The 23,100-nt window shown below is 36.8% G+C and overlaps 1 protein-coding gene across 3 annotated transcripts in view; it reads right to left on the minus strand.

The window, feature by feature from the left end:
- shank3a (SH3 and multiple ankyrin repeat domains 3a) overlaps window positions 1-23,100 on the minus strand; it is a 363,988-nt gene that overhangs the window by 174,848 nt on the left and 166,040 nt on the right. For all 3 annotated transcript variants that reach the window (XM_079620538.1, XM_079620540.1, XM_079620539.1), the window contains exons 3-4: window positions 10,582-10,785; window positions 4,931-5,002 (exon numbers count right to left, since the gene is read on the minus strand). In XM_079620538.1, coding sequence (XP_079476664.1) covers window positions 4,931-5,002; window positions 10,582-10,785 — 276 coding nt within the window. The remainder of the gene's footprint in view (window positions 1-4,930; window positions 5,003-10,581; window positions 10,786-23,100) is intronic.

Consider the following 23,100-nt stretch of genomic DNA (forward strand, 5'->3'; position numbering starts at 1 on the left):
GGCCTGTAGTGTGTCCTGCCAGCCCTGTAATTCAGCTCAGGTGAGAGAGACTGTGATGGGGTTGGTCGGGTTCGAGCTGCATGCATCTTTATGAGCACAGTAATGCAATGATAACTTCTCAGTTCCACATTAACATCAGCTGCTTCAGCACTGAGAGTCTGTTGTCTCTGCTAAAGAAAGACGTCTTTCTACCGTCTGTCATATGACCGTCTCTGGCCTCCAGGGTCCACTAACCACATACAGTGCATTAGATTTCATCTCGGTTCAGTAAAAACAGAGTGAATGACTGAAAACTAGGCTAATGTTCGACCTGAACACACACCACTGCACACACGGCTGCGCCGCAAATTGACAGTTCACATGTGCGTGAGTTTGCTTTCATCTGAGAGCATGTGCACACACGTGCATTTGAGGCTGTTTGATCATCTGTGTTTTTACCCAGCAAGAGAGGTCAGTACAACAAATGAAACAATGTCAGTTTATAAGCCGATTAAGGCTCTCACCAGCCCCCCTGTGCGAGCAGGAGATGGCGCAGTCCGGCAGCTGAATGGCACCCACAATTTCACAACAACAAAACCACAATGACAGAAAAGCAACGGTGAACTACGTTGGCCCTGCTGAATTGGAAGACAAATCAGCATAAGCAGCACTTAAAAGTGCCACGAAATATGCCTGCTTCATCTCCCCCACTTGTATCTTATTTTTTAATCAAGAGGGATATTTGCCTCCAAGTCAGTACATCTCAAGTGGTGCAAAAAAGTTTGTAAAGTTGGTTTCTTGACCTTTTTTTATGAATTAGTATTGCAAAAGCACAGTAAGATGGCTGCTGTGGTTAAACCAAGTAAATCAAAAAAGTGGTTTTTCAATACAAATACATAGAGGCGTCACTCTATCACGTCACAATTTGGCGTCACAAAAAAAAAACTATATATATATATATATTTTTTTTTTTACTGTAAAAAATTTAATAAAAATCACACGGCTACCATACATTTGTCACAAACTTCATTCTCATGACAATAAAAAAGTCTTGGACAATAATCAGAAATCACAAATTTTACAATAAAAAATAAAAATATAAAAATGTCACGTCACAATAAAAAATAAAAATATAAAAATGGCACGTGTTTCAAAAAGAGTTGAAACAATTGAAAAAACAACAACAATTAAAACAAAGAATTTGAACAGGTTCCATGAAATTAACCATCCAAAATCAATTTGCTAAAATAATCAGATTTCCAAATTATTCCAATAACTGAATAGAGTTCAAGCCTTAAAGTCCCCCTAGTCAATCATTTTATCCCTTAAAACTCATCTTTGATCACCAAAATGACATATTTAAGCGTTTGTTTCCTTAAATGCCTTAAAATAGCTTGTACGTAACTCTACACCCGTGCCTCATTTAGTATACGTGGTTCTATGAATATGCAAGTTAGCCCTGTCTCCACTCACTCACACCAGCTCAGAGATCCACACGTTAATGATCACACAATTGGTTACAAGATAGTTTGTGACATCAGACACACCAGCGATTTTAAACAGCGTTTTTGATACTGCCTTTGGTTCACTGCAGTTTAAAAGAGAAAATACTCAGCATTGGTGTTGACTTATGCATTTGCACAAGGTTTGTCTTAAAGCATATTAAAAACACTACATTTACATATAAACAACATTAAAAACTTGATTTTCAACACAGGGGGACTTTAAGGGAAAGTTTATCAGTGAATAAACACTTAAATTCTGGTCTTTTAATGGTACTTTTATGATGATTATTTGTAATTTTTGGAGCTTGACAGCAACAATAAACAAATATTCAGGATAAAATGATAAGGATTGGAAGAGTCTAATCTGAATATTCACTGTATATGTCCCCTCAATGTCTATGCAAGTTACAGCCCTCAGTATAAATCAACATCTGCTTTATATGCAATAGAGCAGCATGAATATTCTGCTAAAAATGTCCACTTGTGTTCCACTGAAGAAAGAAAATCATTAGAATGAAATACCGGTGAACAAATGATGACAGAATTAAAATTTCTTAGTGAACTAACCCTTTAATAAGCACTAGTGTGGATTATTCATTGATTATGACTTTTTTATTTAATTCAGTGCAGTAATACGGTCACTCAGGGTGACGCCGCCCGCCGTGTGGTATTATCGGTGTCATCTAAAGAAAGGCTCTCTTCTAATTGGATGGAATAGAGGATTCAAACCGACATGATGATGCTAAAATTGGTACGAAGCCAACATTGATTTTCATTTATTGTGCTAATGGCTCATTTTGATTTAGGCCATAACTCTGACTCTCTTGGAGAGATGAGAAGAGATCTCGTTCATTGAGGCCAGACGGGCCAAAAACAGCAGCATTAACATGATGAGAGGGGAGTTGATTGGACTGGCTGGTAATTGCGGCACATTACGGTGTGTGTTTATGAGAAGTGTTGTTGATCTGTGAAGAGCAGAGGAGGTTACGGTCATGTCATACACGTTCATGCTACTCATGATTACTGCCATCATCATCATCTATCTAAACAGCTCAATGACTAGGTTTACAAGCTGTTAAAATTCGGGTTATTGGTCGGGTTAAGGTCACTATTCGGGTTTCTGAAACATTCGGGATAACCCGTTACATGCTCCTCCTCGCTCCAAAAGTGTGGTGCTGCGTCTCGCCATGTTAACCTCGACTTGTTTACTTCCGCTATACTGCACGCTGGGTTTTTTTATGCGCCGTCTCTACTCAAAAGACCAAGATTCCTTGCAAATAGAACATGCGCAGAACACACATTTTGATGGGGATATGCCGAAACGCGTTTACAAGACCAAATATTCGGGTTAGAAAAGGGGTACCCCAGGTATAATATCCCGTTTTTTAAAAAATGAGATATGAGCATATCCGGGTTTTTGCCGGTGTTTACATGGACGTGCGCGACCGGGTTATTGCTAATATCCCGGTTTTGAACGGGTTATTGGCTGCATGTAAACGTAGTCATTGACACCTCAACACCTTCAGCATTCCAGGAACCATTGGGTGGCAGATGTGACTGGCTAATAACCATTAGAAAATACATATAACGAGACACACTTTCTCTAGAGGGCGCTAGGCGGCTCAGAAAGCTGAATCCTCCATAGGGTTATTTTCATCTCTAGATGTTTCATTTGAAACAGTGGTACAACTAACTAGCATAATTATTTAAATCTATTAATTAGAATGATTTCACCCTGAAGAACAAAATAGTATTTGCCAAAGCAATCTCCATAAACAATTTTATCTGCATTATATAAAAATCCTCATCATGTAATCACCAGCACTGAGAAAAGTAACAGGTGCCATATGTGACATCACCTTAATTTATTATACCTGAATTGTAGGTGTGGTTAGAATTCACCTTTGGCTAAGCCCCACCCCTCTTAGTTACTGTTGCTATGTCCGTCAACTTCATCTGGGTTCTGGTTTGGTATCAACATGGCTGTATCAATTTTATCAAACTTTTATAAAGCAGCAAATAAAGTGTCTGATAGAAGTAGGCAAAAGTGGCTGCAATATGCGTTCGAAGGCTATATATTCAAGACATACCGGTGAAACGCAAGCAACAACAAGCCATCCAAATAGAGGCAAAAGCATAACGGTCACAGTCAAAAAATGAACCACCGCATATCCTACTAATCGAGACGGAGGCTGGGACTAACAATATCAAAGAGCAACACTGTTCATGCAAAGCTGGGTAGGTCTCTATTCACTTCTATAATCGTTATTACAAAGCAAACGGACTACGCGAGTATAAAGTTGTATTTATTAGCAGCGTGTGCTAGCGTATCAACAATTAGGGAAGAGAACCGAAATCATAACCTAAACAGCATAAAACTGACTAACTAGTATAACTTCACAGTAAGGTTAAAAGCAAAATGTATCTTAGAGAACACAAAAGTGTGCTTGTTGATCCTTGAGGGGTTTCGCTGACTGTGAGGACGTCCACACAGTTTAATCCAAAACCGACACTTGTCAGGATTTGACTTCGGTTTTGGGAAGGGAAAAAAACAGACACCCCCCTCCAACCTCTCTGGGAAACGCGTATCTGTGTTACAAATGCCCCAAGCACAACGTTTAACCATATTTTTGATAAAACTACGACGGTAATAGCCTGCCGAGACCAAAATTATGAGACGCCTGTGTTAAAGTCAATGGAGCGCTGTGAAGAAGTGTCGGAGCTCTGTGGGAGCTTGTTCTTGGCTGCACTGTGATTGGTCAATCTACATTCTAGGGTGTGGCTTAGCCAAAGGCGAATTGTCAGAATTACCATAATTACGAGATTCTGACTTGCAAAAGTTGTTCACGTCCTTGTTAAATTCATAATTACAACTTTTCAAAGACTGCTGCAGATTTATTATGCAGTTGATAGTGTTGCCAAAGAAATGTCTAATTCCGAGTCAATGGACGTGAACCGCTTCAAGTAGAACGTCACTGGATGTCATCTCGTTTTACGTCGTGAAGACAGCAAATAGGATATCTAATTTGAGACACTGGTATAGCTAAAAAGCATAATTATTCAAATCTATTCATTAGAATGATTTATCACTGAAGAACAAATAAAAAATTTCCCTGTAAAATTATACAAATCCACATCAAGTATTCACTGTTGGGTCCGGTGTTGAGAAAAGTAACAGGTACCATGTGACATCACTTGAATTTAAACCTGAACAATGACATTCATTCATCATTCACGCAAACTTCTAGGGTCACAGGGCTATTCGAGTTTCTTAGGCCAGAGGCAGGGAAAAGCACCCTGGACAGATGGACAGTCCATCACAGTGAATGATGACAGAGGAATTTTAATAGCCACTGAACTTTAAAAAATGAAATAAAATGTGGCTATAGTGAAAGCAGATCAGCCAGATGCATTGTGGGTAAAAAAGAAGAGGCTAAATCTCTTACCTTAGTGTGAAGTTTCGACAGCTGTTTTTCATCCAGGTGGGTCTGTGTGTACACTCGCCTCTTGTAGCGAAACTGCCAAAAACAAAACAAAAAAAAACAGCATGGATTAGCCTTAAAGCGCTGTTAATATCACAAGCTTAATTCTCTCTATCGTTCAGTTATAACCATGTTTGCTGAAACTGTTAAGTGGAAGAAGACAGACTGTGCTTGAGTGTGAACTGCTGTAATCATAACTGTGAGCTGCTAAAACATCTGCACATCTACATTACAGCTGCACTCAGGATCACAGTCCTCTAATAGAAAACCTGCTGTGAATCAGCAAACTGCATATTCAGGCAAAACATGAGGAACATGACAGCATGACAGTCTTTTAAAACACGCACGGGTGAGAAAATTACGACATAAAAACAGATAAATTACTTTAATGTCTCTATGTCTTAAATATTATTGTAAAAAAAAAAAAAAAAAACGAACAAATTCAAGGTAATGAATCAGATTTCCAGTGGGTCAAGAAAGGTTAAAGTTCATGCAAAAAAAATATATTTTTTAAAGATTATTAGTGAATTAAGACTTCAGTCTGTTACTCACACAAAACTATAGTAAGACTTAAATATACAGTGATATAGTCATATCGAACACTTGTATGTATTTTTTAGGTAAATAAAGGACTGATGAAGGTCAGCCAGTAGAAACTAAATAATTATAATACAACTATATAAAATAATTGAATATATTTTCTTACAATATTATAAAAATGTTTTTACATAAGTCATTCACTGCCCAATAACTTAAGTCATTCACTGAGAAAAATGATTCTGTGGTAAATGCTACAGGAAAAGTTAATTATATAGGCCTATTAGTTAGTAACAATTCAAGCTTAAATAAAAAAATGTAAGTGTAAAATTTTTGAGAAAGTGTCAAAGTAAAAAAACAACAACAACACCGTTTTATCGCTTTTGTTGTTAGGTTCAGTAACTTGCTTAGTTTACTAAGTTTACTTATTATCTTTGTTAATCTTACGTAACTTAGTTAAGTAGATTTTACTCAATTCTATACGTGAAATGTACTTTAAAGTATAAAAGCAATATCTTGCAAAATTAAAAAACTTCCTTTTTGAAATTTTGTTCAGTCTAGCAGCAGTTAAGGAATGCACAGGCTTTGGGGATGAAAGGTGAAGTCTGTCATTTTTACACCACAAGGGGCACCAAATAAGCAAAAATCACTCAAATAATGACTGCTTCGACAGCCCTAAACTCACATATTTGGTTGAGTCGAAAGTTTTACATGTCGCTAAAGCATATCAGCTAAAGAAATAGAGCAAAAAGTTGAAAGTCCCACTATGCCACTTTTATATTCTTCATGAAGTAAACTTACAAATGTTGTACTTACAATTGTCTCAGCATCATTAACTTAGGAGAAAGTATTTTCGAAACCACCAAAACAATTACACACTTCGCTCTTAAAGGGATAGTTCACCCAAAAATGTAAAAATCTGTCATCATTTACTCATCCTCGTGTCAATGCAAACATGTGCAACTATTTTGTCTTGGAAAAAAAGGGTGTTGATCACTCTTTTACATGCAATTGCAATGAATGAATGGAGACTGGAGCTTTCAGAACGTGAAGGTCAAAAAGGCACCATGAGAGTAGACCATATAATGTTTATGCTATATTTCGATGACTTCTGAAGTCAAGTGTCAAAATAAAATAAATAAAACAAAAGTTAAGATTAATAGTGTTTTATATATATATATATATATATATATATATAAAAAAATAGTATTTCAGTCTTTCTACTTCAAAATCTCACATTTAATTCAATGTGTTAAAAAAAACAGTGAATAAACGTGCCAAGGACAGCTGGGCGAACATCTGGATTTCAGTGAATGACTGTAAATTTCAATCTGTAGGTCATACAGATTTGAGGGCAAGTAAAAAATAAAAATAAAAAAAAGAGTGTGAACTATCCCTTTAAAAACCAAAATAACTGATAGAAAACAATCATCTTGAGCTACGGGGTGAAAGGGAACAAAAACAGCATTTCAACCATGACAACAAAAGCAAAGTTTAAGAAACTCAGAGGCAGACTGGAAACTCAAAGTAATGTATCGCTGTCAAACTCAAAGCCATTAACAAACGCCTCAGGAACAACCAAGTCAAAACGTCATGATCAAACAGAAAACATGTCAAAAGCTAACAAACAACGAGAGTGAATAGATCTTACATGCTCAAAACTCACCACACGATCCCGCTGCTGCGCTACGCTTCTCTCTGGCTGTGGGCAGTAGCAGTACAAGCGAGCCGACACTATAATTCTCAGCACTACCCAAAATTCTTCAGTCCTGCACCTCAGCGCCATCAATCCCAAAGCACGACACCAACTACAACACCATAGTGCAAAACATCACTGCAAAACAGCCATGACTTTGAGCTGCAGAAGTGAATGCTGTACACAAATCCACGTGCCCGTAAAGAGGGCAGGGCGTCACGAACACCCACAGCTCCAACGCTCTCCTCCATTAAGATCTGCCCATACAGATATCCCCCCCCATCCCTCAATCTATGAGTCTATCTAGCAAACCCACGAGGGCTCTGTTCACAAGGGGTGTTTGGGAGGCCAGCATGTGGCAGATCTATAGACCCGCTGGTGTGTCGATGGACCTTCTGCTGTGCAGTGATGGTGCCTGAACCATATGAAGCGTGCCAACACTCAGCCAGGAGCAATGACAGCACAATAAACGATTGTGGACCGCTCACGTGCAGCGGGTTGCATCGGGAAATGATGAAACGCACACATACACACAAACACAACGCCTCCCCTTCTGTTTACACACATGGTATATCACTCATGGTTGACAGTTTTGCTTTTTACCAGACAAAGAGTCTACAGCTGTGGCCAACAGTATTGCCAGTGACATAAATTGTGTGTTTTGCAAAGTTTGCTGCTTGCTTCAGTATTTGTATATTTTTTTCCTAATGTTCCTGTGGTATACTGGAAACCAATGACAAGCATTTCATAAGTTTTAAAGGCTTTTTATTGGCAAAAAAAAATTCAATATATGCACAGAGTCAATATTTACAGTGTTAACCCTTGTTCTTTATAACCTCTGCCATTCGCTCTGGCATGCTGGATATCAGCTTCTGGGACAAATCCTGACTGATGGTTGAGGGATTCTGCTTGTCCACTCGCCTTTTGAGGATTGACCACAGGTTCTCTATGGGATTAAGATCCAGGAAATTGCCTGGCCGCGGATCCAAAATTTCAGGGGCCATTTACACAACACCATTTTCAACTAAAATCTGAAAAAAAATTATCCGCTTTGGCCGACAATTTTGGTGGCCGGGGGATGAAAACTTTTTTAATTTGAAGATCAAGGTATATTATATTTAATTTGTCTTCCAGGAAACATGTAAACAAACTTGTAAACATGTAAACTTCTGTTGCTTCCGAAGGGAAGTACTATTTATTTTTTTATGTTTAAACAAAATAAGAAAAAATTGGATATCTTTATCCTGTTCAAAAGTTTTCTTAATGCATCGTGTTTCCTTCTGGAGCACCAGTGAATGTTTGAACCTTATTAAATAGTTGTGTTTGAGTCCCTCAATGGTCTTCAGTGTGAAAAGATGGATCTAAAAATCCTTCAGTCACTGTTGGAAAGGGTTCAAATATGCAAAAGATGCTGGGAAACTGAAGAATTTTCAGGACTTTTCTGAAGAACATTAGGCAGTTATACTGCTCAGGACAAAAAAGGGACTCAAGAACAACCACCACAAAACAAAACAAATAGTTGTGGATCATCCAGGTAACGGCACACAGTATTAAGAATCGAGGGTATGTAAACTTTTGAACAGGGTCCTTTTTATAAATTCAGCGCTTTTTTTTCTCTCCTTGTCTTGTGGACTACATCTTTTATGTAAAATATATTATTCAGGACCGTACTAAATAAAAAAATAACATGCATTTTGTATGATCCCTCACATTTTGTTAAAATCATTGACATTTTGCAGATTCTGCAAGGGGTATGTAAACTTTTGAATTACAAATTCGCTGTAATTTGTGTGGACTGGAGATTACTTGAAATTGGAAACTTACTTGATGTTAGTTTGACAAGTTTAGTTAAGTCTACATTATTTTAAATCATATTTATATACAGTATAATCACAATAATAAAACATGTTAATTTTATATAGTGCATTGCTACAACTCAAAGTCACTTCACAAAATGAAATAGTAATAACCGATTGATGGATGGATGGATGGAACAACAGATAGATAAAACAATGGAACGAAAGATAGATATTATAGTTACTATTGCATCACACCTGGTTAGGACATAGTGCTGTGCTGCCTGACTGCAGAGGATTTGTAGGTTATGTCAGTACGTCTATAACACAGTCAAACATATTTAGAGGCTTATATAGATGTGTGTTTTTAACTGATGGCAAACGGGTTGAGACATTAATTCATGCTTGTCATGGTTTATGGCACCTAGGAGACATTTGTAATAAATTTAGTGCAGCAACAAATTCAGAAAGAGCCTAACTGCATAAAGGAAATGATTTCTTTCAGTCATTTATCGGCTCACAGCAGAAATATGGAGAGGCTATTTTTCAAAAGCCAACTCTTGTTTGCTCTCTCGCTCAAATGCAGCCCCACAAAAGTCAAAATTGGAATGATAAATCAGGTGAAATGATAATCGGAGTATTCCTGACCACACAGGCTGACAGAAGAGGATGGAACAATGGAGATATACTCAAGAAGGCAGGGTGCCAAAATGAGATCTGCTGAACACACTGTAAGCAAGCCAAGCTTTTATTTTACTGGTGCACATAGTGTGCCTCAAGAACAGGGTGTGAATTATAGAGGGATTTGGGGGTATGACCCTCTAAGTAGGGCTTAAACTACTTAGTACTATCAAATATATATCAATACGAACATACATATCCAACACTGACCGAAACATTTTGCCAACTAGGTAACATTAGTTAACGCATTGACTAACAAAGAGCAAAACAATAATTTTTCAATAATATATGTTAACATGATTAAATAAATAAAAATCCGTTCCTTGTTAGCTCATATTCGGTCAGGTCCATTAAATAATATTAACAGATACTTTCAATTTTAATATTGCTTTAGTAAATGTTGGAATTAACATTAACTAAGATCAATAAATGCTTCACACATATTTTTCATTGTGAGTTCTAATGTAATGAACTAATGTTAACAAATAGAACCTTACTGTAAACTGTTACCAATTTCTAATTTCGCCTGATTACTGATATGGGACCAATATACAGTAGATTTGATCTACCCATCTGTCAAACACTGTATCCCAAATCGATACAGCTCTCGTACTTAATCCTGTGAATGTGTGTATGTTTTTGTGCATAACACTTAACCAAAAGTGTAAAACACAGCCATAGGTTGTGTATCAAATACTAGTGTCACATTCCCTCAGCCAATCACAGGAAAAGACCATTAAGAGGATGAAATGAGAGAGGAAAGTAAAAGAAAGCAGTACAAAAACTAGTAGAAAGAGAACAACGAATGAGCTAAGCAGAAAATGGATGTGCAGTGGAATAGTTCACAACATGACCACGACAGACTGTGATCTGCTCCATGAGTAAGGTCAGAGAAAAGCCCTCACCTCAAGGTACGGGACAGGGGGGATGGCAGGAAGTGGGTAATCTTTCAGTGTGCGCTGCTCATCCAGGAACTTTCCAGCTTTGCCGTTGTACGCAGGTTGGAAGAGTCCGTAATTTAACACATCCTTCAGGCTCTGGTTGAGTGTGCAGAGGATTTGTTGTTTAGACAACCAGATAGGTGACTCCACGTTAAATTTCATGCATTTCTGTGGAGAAAACGCAAAGACAGACATAATGAGTCATAAAAAAAATCCCATTATGCAACAACATATTCCCTAAAAAATACTCTTTGTTCAAAAGCTTGGGGTTTGTAAGATGTTCTGTTTAAAAAAAAAAGTATCTTAGGCTCACCAAAGCTGCATTTATTTATTCAAAAATACAGTAAAAACAGCAATATTGTAAAATATTAAAATAATTAATTGGTATTTTCATATATTTTCAAATGCATTTTATTCTTGTGATGTCAAAGCTTAAATTTTAGTAGACATTACTCCAATCTTCAGTGTCTCATATGATCCTGCAGAATTCATTCTAATATGCTGATTTGAAGCTCAAGAAACATTTATATTTATCATTATCAATTTTGAAAACAGCTGCATATTTTTTTGTTTAACAGTGATAATCTTTTTTTTTATTTTTTATTCTGAGATAAATAGTAAGTTCAAAAAGAACAGTATTATTTGAATTTTTATCTTGACTTATTGCTTTGTTCTTACCGGTAGTAGTAAATATACAGTAGCTTTTATTTTTGTGGAAAATAAGTTTTCCATGGTAACTTTTTGGCACCTTGGTGATTTATTTTTAAATATTATTTATATTGGATTAATATTTATGTTGAATATGAATATAATAACTTATCTGTACAAATAAAACAAATTTTGTGATGATATCATTATATTTGGAAGTACTTCAGCATGTGGCACTATCAATATTTTCTCATCTCTCCAGAAATCTTTCTTCTCAGTCTCTTCTTTTCTTTTGTCATCTCCCAAGATTACTCTGTGTTGTTACTTTGTGGAGCTTTTGCCCCAAAATCAACAATGAAGATTTACACCGTGTCCTAAGTAACCAGACGCGATGCAATAAGATTCTAGCGACAAGCGATTTGCCTGTCCACATCAGATGCGACCCGACAACGAGATGTGTCAAATCAATCAAAACCCACAGCCAATCAGAACAGTGTGTGGGCGGTCCCTCTCGGCAAGTGCACAGCACCAGAGAGTAACCTTGACGGTACTCGCAAGAAAATGGATAAGTACATTTACAAGTACAATTCACAAATATTACACCATTTAAACATTATTAAAAGTACATACTGAGTTACTAAAACAATCTTTGTCAAAGAATACATTTGTTTGTTCACATTTTGGAAAGTTTTTTCCATATGTTTAATTTATCTCAAAATGTATTGTGCCCCTCTCAGATAATAGTAAATAATAATAATTATTATTATTATTATAAATATTATAATAAATAATACACTTATACACCATTGGCACTAACAATAATAAAAAATATATATTATTTAAATCTTTTTTGGCGGACTCTCCTTTGCAGCGCTACGCAGCAGTTATTTGGTTGGTTTTTAAAAGCAAATTTATAATATATACATATTATACATATACATACATACGTGTGTGTGTGTGTGTGTGTGTGTGCGTGTGTGTGTGTGTTTGTGTGTGTGATTTTTTTTAGGAATTAGGTAAAATTTCTAAAAGAATTTGGGCCATGGTCATTCCTAATAACACACGGTCACTGCCCTTTCCACAATGCTGTAATTACTAGAGGCAGAGAACCAGCAGACCACAGAGAGAGAAAGCAGGAGCGAGAGAGGCTTTCAGCGCTTTTGTTCACTTCTCCTCTCAGCAAATACAACATCAAATGCAGCTTTGAACTCTTGTCTACTGCATTTATTTTACCAGAAAGCCCAGCATTAAGGAGACAAAGATGGGGAGGAGAGAGGACATCAGTCTGAAACACACACACACACACACACACACACACACACACACACACACACACACACACACACACACAGAAAAGCGTCTCAGAAACTTGTAATTGTCTGCAGAATTCCCCCGAAGTTAAGCCAGCGTTTCATTCTGTTTTCCCGGGGATAACAACAGCCTCCGCCGTGGTCGTTCCTCTTGATTTTCAATCTTAAATTTCATCACTCTTTTCTGTGTTTATCTTCGCTCACGTTGACAGGAAAACGGAGGACATTCAGCTTTATTTAAACTCAGAACAAGAGGTAAACCAGGCCGGTCCGTGTATCATCCGATCATTTCATTTCCTATTTGGAATGGAATAACGAGAAATTAAAAAACAGCTCGTTTATTCGTTTTTTTTGTTTAGTTTAAAAAACGAAAAATTAGATTTTGGCTCGATTTTTCATTTTTCGTTTGTGGTTTACAAATCGGTCTATGGGTTCGATATTTCGTCCGCGCATGTGGGCGGCGCTGAAACGCCCCTTTCATCTGATTGGTCAAACCGCTCCGCCTTCAGTACGAGCTTTTCTTTCTGTCGGCAGAATAAGAGTCAGTACGAGTGCGGCACTAAAATTATTGCACTTTAATAAAATAATGTCTGAAACCACCACTCACTTGTAAGTTACTATGCACAATATTTGAAGCAGAAGTATGTTCCAGCGACCCCATTAATGTGAGCTACAGTAGGCTATGACAGATTATTTTAGCATGATGTATTTCTCATTGATAGTGCAAATAGTTATTTGGATAAAAGGGAAGTGGAAATAAAAACCAATAATAGGCTGAACTGTAGGCTACTATTATACACCATTATAGTGTGTAACATTTACCACTCTACTAATTTACTAATTTTGAAAATTGAATAGAAATAAAGTTTATATTTATGCATGTAAGCATGTGTAGCCTACTCAGTTCACATGAAAAGAAAGAGAAAGAAAAGAGAGAAGCTAAAATCAGTGAACGTTAATACTGTCAAAATTAGCAGGGTTTGGGATTCATTAAAATCATGTCGGTTGAAGAGCACAGCATACCTTTAAAATGTTATTAGTTTAATTATAAACTAATACGATTTTATTACATTCTGAATTGGTCAATGTTTCTCTGAATTGTTTTCATTATGTTGACTTGAGAAAGCCATGCAGCATATTTTAAACATTATTATTATTTATTATGAGAAATTGACTCCGCCTAGTGCTTCACTTTAATGCTTCACTAAACTCAGCTCAGATCTCCAGACTGGTCTGATTCGCTTATATCATTTATAACTGGTCAGACATACTTTCCCCAAAAATCCATTGACTTGCATTATCTGAGCAATGAAGGCCGTAATAGTTAATGCTCTCCACTAGAGGGGGCGACAGGATAATACGTCTTTTCTACTCTCTTTTTCTGTTTGCATCAGTTTAAATGACAAATAAATGCATGAATTTCATTCATAAATAGGCCATATCTGTGTATGAGAACAAGCTTTACACTTCAAGCTGTACAACTAATTAAAACTTGAACCCTACTTCAAAGTTTGCCATTCTAAGATGTTGTTATTCACACTGGTTTTTGCGTTTAAATTTGTCCATCTGGAACTTTTATTTGTCATGAGCTCTATATTTTAAGATATACTAGAAAAAATATGATTCAACAACACAAGCTCTGTTTTTACTCAGCAAATTTGTTTTCCTTTTAAGTAGGCTATAGCCTATAGCCTACAAGTTGCCATGGCCATGTTCTGTTTAAGGCTATTGTAGTTTGTAATACTTGTTATATGTGCCTAAATTTATATAGGCTAGGCCTAACACATTTAAACTTCTGTCTGTCCGTCTGTCTGTCTGTCTGTCCGGACATTTATGCACAAACATTTATGCACAAATAATCTTAAATAACAGTTTAAAAAAGGTGGTCTGCTATATTTCACAAAGAAAGCGGTCGTTGGCCTTATACGAGGACATTCTGAATATTAGCCTATAAAATTAGCTGTCTTAAAAATGCGGATTGATCATTGCAGTTATTCCAGACGCCTCCCGGTGCTATAGCCTATTGAAATTGTATAATCACGGATTATGAACAGATGTTTTACACAACAAGGATATATTCCCATTGGGTTGTTGGGTTTTCGTGTTTTATGGGAACCATAATGATTTTATACTGTACAAACTGTGTTATCCCCTAACTCTAACGTATAGCTAACAGAATAGGTCATATACGGACATCTAATGTTAAGGACATATTTGGTACAATTCAGCCTATATGTTGATTTTTATTTCCACTTCCCTTTTATCCAAAGAGACGGAACTAGGCTATCTGCACTGTATTTATCAATGAGAAATAGCCTACATCATGCTAAAATAATCTGTCATAGCCTAACCTACTGTAGCTCACATTAATGGGGTCGCTGGAACATACTTCTGCTTCAAATATTGTGCATAGTAACTTACAAGTGAGTGGTGGTTTCAGACATTATTTTATTAAAGTGCAATAATGTTAGTGCCGCACTCGTACTGACTCTTATTCTGCCGACAGAAAGAAAAGCTCGTACTGAAGGCGGAGCGGTTTGACCAATCAGATGAAAGGGGCGTTTCAGCGCCGCCCACATGCGCGGACGAAATATCGAACCCATAAACCGATTTGTAAACCACAAACGTAAAATGAAAAATCGAGCCAAAATCAAATTTTTCGTTTTTTAAACTTAACAAAAAAACGAATAAACGAGCTGTTTTTTAATTTCTCGTTATTCCATTCCAGATAGGAAATAAAATGATCGGATGATACACGGACCCAGGCCGCTGCCAGACGACAACCCTCTATTCAATACAATAAAACAATAATCTCACATCACACTTATATTCTTCTTTCTGACAGGAACCTATAGACACCACAAACAAAATGCTAAAAATTATCAATAAAAGCAGAGACAAGAATCAATTTCAATTTAGGTTGGGCCAAGTGTATTTGTGTATTTTCGCATTACTCGCATAAGTTGCGCTTTACACTTTAGTGGAATCCGTATGTTCGTTTGGCCAGAAGCTAGTTATTGTACTTTATAAAGTTTTAAATATTAAACATTTTCTCACACAAACTCATCGTTTTGCTTCAGAAGGACTATTAATCCACCGGAGCCGCGTGAAGTTCATTTATGACGGATGGATGCACGTTTGTGAGCTTCAATCTGTTGGTTGCAATTCATTGCCATTATAAAACTGGGAAGAGCCAATTCTCTCATTTTTTTAAATAACTCTGATTGTATTCGTCTGAAAGAAGAATGTCATATACACCCTAGGATGGCTTGAGGGTGAGTAAATCATGGGCTAATTTTCATTTGAAAGTGAACTACTCCTTTAACATCGGATAAGCTTTCCAGCGCTGGAGAGACTTTAAAGGGATAGTTTAAAAATGAAAACCCAAAAATGAAAATCATCCCATAATTTACTCACCCTCAACCCATCCTAAGTGAATATGACTTTCTCCTTTCTTCCAAAGACAATCGGCTTTATATTTTTAAAAAAATATCCTGGCTCTTCCAAGCTTTATAATGGAGGTGAATGGTAGCTTTTTTTTAAAGTCCAAAAAGGTGCATCCATCCAGGGGGTTGATAAACATGACCACGTTTATTAGTGAAGTGACACATTTATTTATTTAAGAAAAAATATCCATATTTAGAACTTTATAAACTATAATCCCTGGCTTCCGGTAATGGGCGTACGCGAGTCCAGTTCCAGCAAAAGAGTGAACTCTGACCCAACGCACAGTATGATGTATTGACGAATGCGGAAGCGCAAAAGATGGAGCAAAACAAAACAACAGTCCCGAATAAGAAGTCTAAAACTAGAATTTTTAAAGAGAAATGTAAGAGGAGCTTGAGTTTGTTGCCCAGCCATATTTGTTTGAACCTCGAGAGGAGTCTACTCTCACCTAAACTTACTCGACTCCTACACCCTACAGTACGTCATGCGTCGGGTCATACTTCTCTGAACTATGAATCTTCTTATGAATTAATATTGATATTAAATATATTTTCTTGTCTAATTTGACATCTCACTCCAGAATAGTAGTGAAGGGATTGGGACTGTCATAGTTCATTTTTAATTAGATGTGACTGATATGTGACTGATTTTATTGATATGTTTTAGCATTGACTTAACATTTTAGGTTACTGCAATGCGTTCTGGGAATGCCTCTGTAGAACTTCCTGAATTCTGACCAAATAAGTTATCTCGAAGGGGAAGATCCCTTTGCTGCCTATGCTGTGTGGAACACCCTTTGAATCAGAAAATGCTGCCTAGGTAGGAGGCTCCCTAGATTATAGAACAAAACTAGAGCTTTATATATTTCAAACATACATTGCTTTACAAATAACCAAACAAGTCTTTCTATTTGTCAGTCCATAATTTAGCCAGAAATTAGAAATCCACCATAAATTCATATGTAATCAAAATGAACATGTCCCCAAATACTCCCCACCCATATCGGCAGTGCTGTTCCCACAATGCAGCAGTGCTGATGTGATTCCCTGAACTCATGGACTAATGCTGATAGCATTAGCCTGAGGAAATTCATAACAGGCCTCTATTGGCATCAGTTTAGGAAAGAGAGATTGCAAACAATGCATTGATTGAGCTGGATGCATACAGCCACGCACAATGACTCGGTTTGGCCAGAAAACACTGTGGATTTGCTCAATAGGGCTTTGGTAAGCAGGCTGATTTTCAGCAGGCCTCCAGAGGAACGTGGAGTAGAGATATAAACCACATCTGGAGAATGAGACAGGCACAGTCCATCACTGTCACACGCATGCAGCTGCACACAAACACATCACGTTATGCACACATGCATAAAATGACAAAACACTGTATGTATGCATTAACTCTTTCCAGGAATAATTAAAATATATATATAAAAGCATATATAACTGGGTTTCAATTATTAATGAGAACATACAGTACAACTGATTAGTATGTCTGAAGTAGGCATCAGTGCATTAAGAATATCTTTATTGTAATAATAATAATAATTATTATATTAAAATAAAATGTTGTCACAGTCTCTGCCCATAGATAATGATCTAGAATTTCTCAGTAAACAGTACGACCATATACTGCAAAATCTGATCATCACAGTTACTAGTATTTCAAAACACCCACTGCAGTTTGGTGATTCATTTAAGTGATTAACTATGGGTAATTAATGCTCTCCAGAGCTCTTTGAGAAGATCGGCTCACGATGGACTCCGTGCAACAACGAAAAGCTCCATATTCTCACTTATATAAAGTCAAATAGAGTTTAAGTCTCAAAAAAACATCAGCTTGCATACAATGCTTCTCTTCATTTGTGAGTATTAATGCTTTTTGAATTGTAAGCACTCGAGCTGATATTTTCGAATTTGAAATTCATGTTTAATCCTGCTTTAATACATTTTAGCAAAGACATCAGAGGGGAAGTACCAATAAAATCAAGTAACTTTCTCCCAAATACTGTTGGTACAATATCTGTGCTTTGAGCTATATTGCTCCTATGTGTACTATTACATTAATTGCTTTAAAAGAATAAGAATAATTTAACACAAAACATTATGAGCAAAACTAAATAGAGCCATAAACAACAACAACTATCATAAGCCTCCATACCTTGAGCATGCCAACATAATTCAATATTTAGATAAAATAGCTTTTGGCTACTCCTTTGGATAATACTGAATTTACTTATGATCAAATTCAATTCTTCCAGTAAGCAAATACAATATGTGTGAGGTTTGTGTGAGTTTCATGTGTGTTTGTGTAACAGGTGAATGGATATCAATGGTAAATTGAATGCACTGTTGTGAGGTGTTTTCACAACGCTGTTTCATCGGAGAAAGACCGCACTGCCTCAAAGAATAAGTTCACTGAACACGATTTACTGCAGAGAAAGAGAGAGAGAGAAGGGAGTGGAAACCATATGCATAAAAACTCCCCCTTCTCACAAATCCCTCTCTCCTTATTGGTAAATCTAGACAGATAACAGGCTGATATACATTTGTGGTTCTCGAAGCCGTGCAATATTCCCCCGGTGTCAGCACTGGAATCATTTCACCATTTGTATCATTCCGCTTGCAACATTTCTCACAGACTGTGTCATGGCGGAAGAGCAAACCCACCATAATTTTTACAAATACTACTGTTGTTGTGTCATGGAATGTAGTTTTAAGGATTATTTAGGCTGCTGGATAGTGTTTAAACATGAGGTAGTATAATTAATTTTGGGTATATCAAACAGGCAATTTTTGGTCTTATAAATCTATTATTTGTTCCAGAGCAAATCAATTTGGCTAAGGGCATAGTTTCATACATTCATATTTAACTAGGGCTGTACTTTTTGTACTTTTGACTCATAACTCCAAAACTATAGCAAGGAAAGTCAAAAGTTAGCTATCATTTGAGATTTAAAAAAAAAACTAAAACATTTCATACATTTGGGCATGCTCTCATGCTGAGAAACTGCTAATAAAAAACAAAAGAAAGTGTGCTCAAGGGAAATTTTACATTTTTCTTAATTGACATGCAACAACTCAGGAAGAAAATAAGGTAGGAGTTCTTCTACATACGAGATGCATCTGGATCAAATTTTGTGGTGATAGCATAAAGTAATCAAAAGTAAAAAGTATATATTCCGTATCTCACAAAAGTGAGTACACCCCTCACATTTTAGCAAACATTTTATCTTCTTAAGGGACAATACTATATAGGAATGAAACTTAGATATATTTTAGAGTAGTCAATGTGCTGTATAGCAGTATGTATTTACTGTCCTCAACATATATGTACTCAACATACAGCCATTATTGTCAAAATAGCTGGCAACAAAAAGTGATAATAGATGTAAGTCATTTAACCATGCAAAGCCACATGTCCTTTTCATCATGTTAGTGTTTTTGTCTGCTTGACAGGACCATACAAATAGTTATATATTGTATTAGAGCAGTTACAATTTGTGCTTGGAGTACAATTCTCTCATACTGACCACTGGATGTTCAACATGGCACCTCATGGCAAATAACTCTCTAAGGATTTGAGAATAAGAATTGTTGCTCTCTACAAAGATGGCCTAGGCTATAAGAAGATTGGTAACATCCTGAAACTGAGTTACAGTACAGGCCAGGGTCATACAGAGGTTTTCCAGGATGGGTTTAACTCTGAACAAGCTTTGCAAGGGTCAATCAAAGAAGTTGAGTCCTCGTGCTGTGCGTCAGGTGCAGAAGCTTGCTAAAAAAAAAACAGACGCATGAGTGCTGCCAGCATTGCTTTAGAGGTTGCAGAAGCGGAAGATCAGCTTGTTAGTGCTCAGACCATACGCCGCACACTGCAACAAGTCAGTTTGCATGCCCGTCATCCCAGAAGGAAGCCTCTTCTGAAGCTGGCTCACAAGGAAGCCTGCAAACAGTTTGCTGAAAGCAAGCAACCTGTCCAAAAGCATGAATTACTAGAACCATGTCCTGTGGTCTGATGAGACTAAAATAAACTTGTTTGGCTCAGATAGTGTCCAGAATGTGCGGCGATGCCCTGGTAAGGAGTACCAAGAAAATTGTGTCTTGCCTACAGTCGAGCAAGGTGGTGGTAGCATCATGGTCTGGGGCTGCATGAGTGCTGCTGGTAATGAGGAGCTACGCTTCATTGAGGAAAACATGGATTCCAACATGTACTGTGACATTATGAAGCAGAACATGATGCCCTACCTTTATAAACTGGGCCGAACGACCTCAAACACACCACAACTGCCTTGCTGAGGAAGCTGAAGGTGAAGGTGATGGAGTGGCCAAGTATGTCACCCTATTGAGCAGCTGTGGGGCATCCTCAAGTGGAAGGTGGAAAAGCGCCATGTGTCTAACATCCAGCAGCTCCGTGATGTCATTATGGAGGAGTGGAAGAGGATCCCAGCAACAACCTGTGCAGCTCTGGTGAACTCCATGACCAGGAGGATTAAGGCGGTGCTAGATAACAATGGTGCTCACACAAAATATTGACACTTTGGACACAGTTTTGACATGTTCACTTAGGGTGTACTCACTTTTGTCGCCAGCTATTTTGACAATAATGGCTGTATGTTGAGTTATTTTCAGAGGACAGTAAATATATACTGCTATACAAGCAGCACAATGACTACTCTAAAATATATCCAAGTTTCATTTCTTTAGTATTGTCCCTTGAGAAGATCAACTAAAATGTTTGCTGAAATGTGAGGGTTGTACTCACTTTTGTGAGATACTGTACATTATTTGTGGCCTGAACAAGTTTTCATGACATTCACACATACATTTCATTTCTCGCCTCTGATCTGGTCCAATGCGAGCTGACAGGTGCTGAAAATGAGCAGTAAGGGTCTTTGCTCTCTAAAACCACATGCAGGATCTCCAGGGGTTCCAGTCTAATGAGAAAGACTTGAAAAAGTCAAACGAACAAACTCTCTCCTCTCTGCAGTTCAGGGTCATGTTGATTGGCTACTTTAGTATGAAAAAGTCTTACTCAGCGATGCTCGGTATAAAGACCTTGTGGCATGAGGACCGTTCACACATATAAGCACATACACACTCAACTAAGTGAGAGGACAAGAGCTTGTTGAGTTGAGAGGGTTTTATCTCTACACAAACACTCATAGCGGGGGCTCATTGACCAATGAGGCACGTCACAACCACCAAGTGAGTTGCTAATGTGTGCGTTAGCGTGTGAACATGCATTCACAACAATATAAATTATTAAAGTGGTACAGATACAGTGGGGAAAACACACTGCAGGAATTATTTAAAAGCTCACATCCTCATGCTGTTGCATTAAAGATTCACAACCATAAATGAATTGAGTGCAGAAGTATAAACTCGCAGCATGGGAACCTTGTTTCCAGGCGGACTGATTAAAAACTTCCGGATATTGCGTAAAGCCAGCCAATCAGATCGGAGCTTGAGATTTTGCTCTTGCCATTTTTGCATGTAGCAGGCATAGTTAATTTCGTCAACGCTGAAATGTGTCTTTAAAAAAGGAATTTAGATTTTGTCAGTAACAAATCATTTCACAATTTAAACAAACAATGAAAATAAAGAATGTGGATGCACAAAAACAGTTTTTGATGAAAACTAGTAAACTGGATCGCTTGGCTAGCAGAATAGTTAACTCACTCAAATGAATCCAATACATATAAGATTATTCAGATATTAATGAATATTTAATACAAAATGTAGATTAAATATTTATAATAAATCATTATTTTATATATCAATTTATAGTATTATTTTAGAGGATATTTAGAGGCCATTTTAGCCAGCTTAAAACTGACCAATAAAACATGTGAAAATACTATTTAAAGAATATTTTTGTCAAAAGATGAATAGTCTATACGCATGCCATCTGAAACGAAGACTGAAATACTGGTGGCAGGACTTGCTCTCCCCGAGAGAAAAAAAAGCCAAAAGCTTTTATCTAAGCTGCTTGAACTAGAGAGAGGGAAGAACAAAAATTAATGGTAAGAGCAATATCTAGAGACAGATAAAAAGAAGCTTTCACATTACACAGTCAAGCTGAGCTGCTGTTTCTTTTTGTCTGTCTGAGCATGGTGAAGATGAAACACCTTCATCATCACACACAGAAAACAAGCCCAAACCCACTTACATTCTTTATAAGGCGTATATCAAGCATGTGCTGACATTAAGAGGCACATCAAACGTACAATCTTGATACAAGAATGTACAGAAAAACAATTCTCTTACAATTCAGACATCTTCAGCAAGAAATGAGACTATGAGAAGATGGAAACTGAACAGGTTTCTCGCTACAGGTACAGTAAATGGAGGTCATGACCCGTTCTGGTACAGAAAGTTCTGGTTTATTGGTTATAAACATCTTTAACCTTAAAACCTTAAACAAATTTTCATTTTTCGTTTCATCGTTTAAATATAAGTACTCTTTATACTATCATATTCTATCTAAAAAAGTATACTATTTTATCTAAAAAACACATCCGTTTAATTTGGCCAATGTAGGCAGGTTTCAAGAAAAACCATAAACAAAACAACACAAGGTAAAATAAACTTTTACAAAATCAAATAAAGGATAAAGTCAAGTAGAGTCGGTTGGGTCAATTAACAGAATCCTGTTAATCACGAAAATGATCAACAACTTTAATAAATAATCACATTTATTTAATTATTTTTTATAAAATATTCATGATAAATTTTTTCCATATAAGAAATGTGTCCATATCGTTGTTGATGATTACTGTTATAACAACAGCATAAATAAAACTATTTATTTAGTAAATTAATTATTTAGTTAGTGATGTTGTTGTTGTTTTAAATGTAATTATTAAGCATTTATATGCGGTTATCTCCTTCACCATGGTAGTATTTATCATTCTACTCAACAAAACAAGTCTTCATCTCCATGTTAAGAACCCCTTGTCCTCCAGTCAGGATAAAGTGGTGACCAATCTTCTTAATTTCTTTACTCTTTTTACAGTGTTGAGTATAAAGTGTAGTAGTATAAAGAGTACTTTTATTTAAATAACGAAATGTAAGATGAA

Source organism: Phoxinus phoxinus (assembly GCF_949152265.1).
Source record: "Phoxinus phoxinus genome assembly, chromosome: 8".
In the NCBI taxonomy this organism is placed as follows: Eukaryota; Metazoa; Chordata; class Actinopteri; order Cypriniformes; family Leuciscidae; genus Phoxinus; species Phoxinus phoxinus.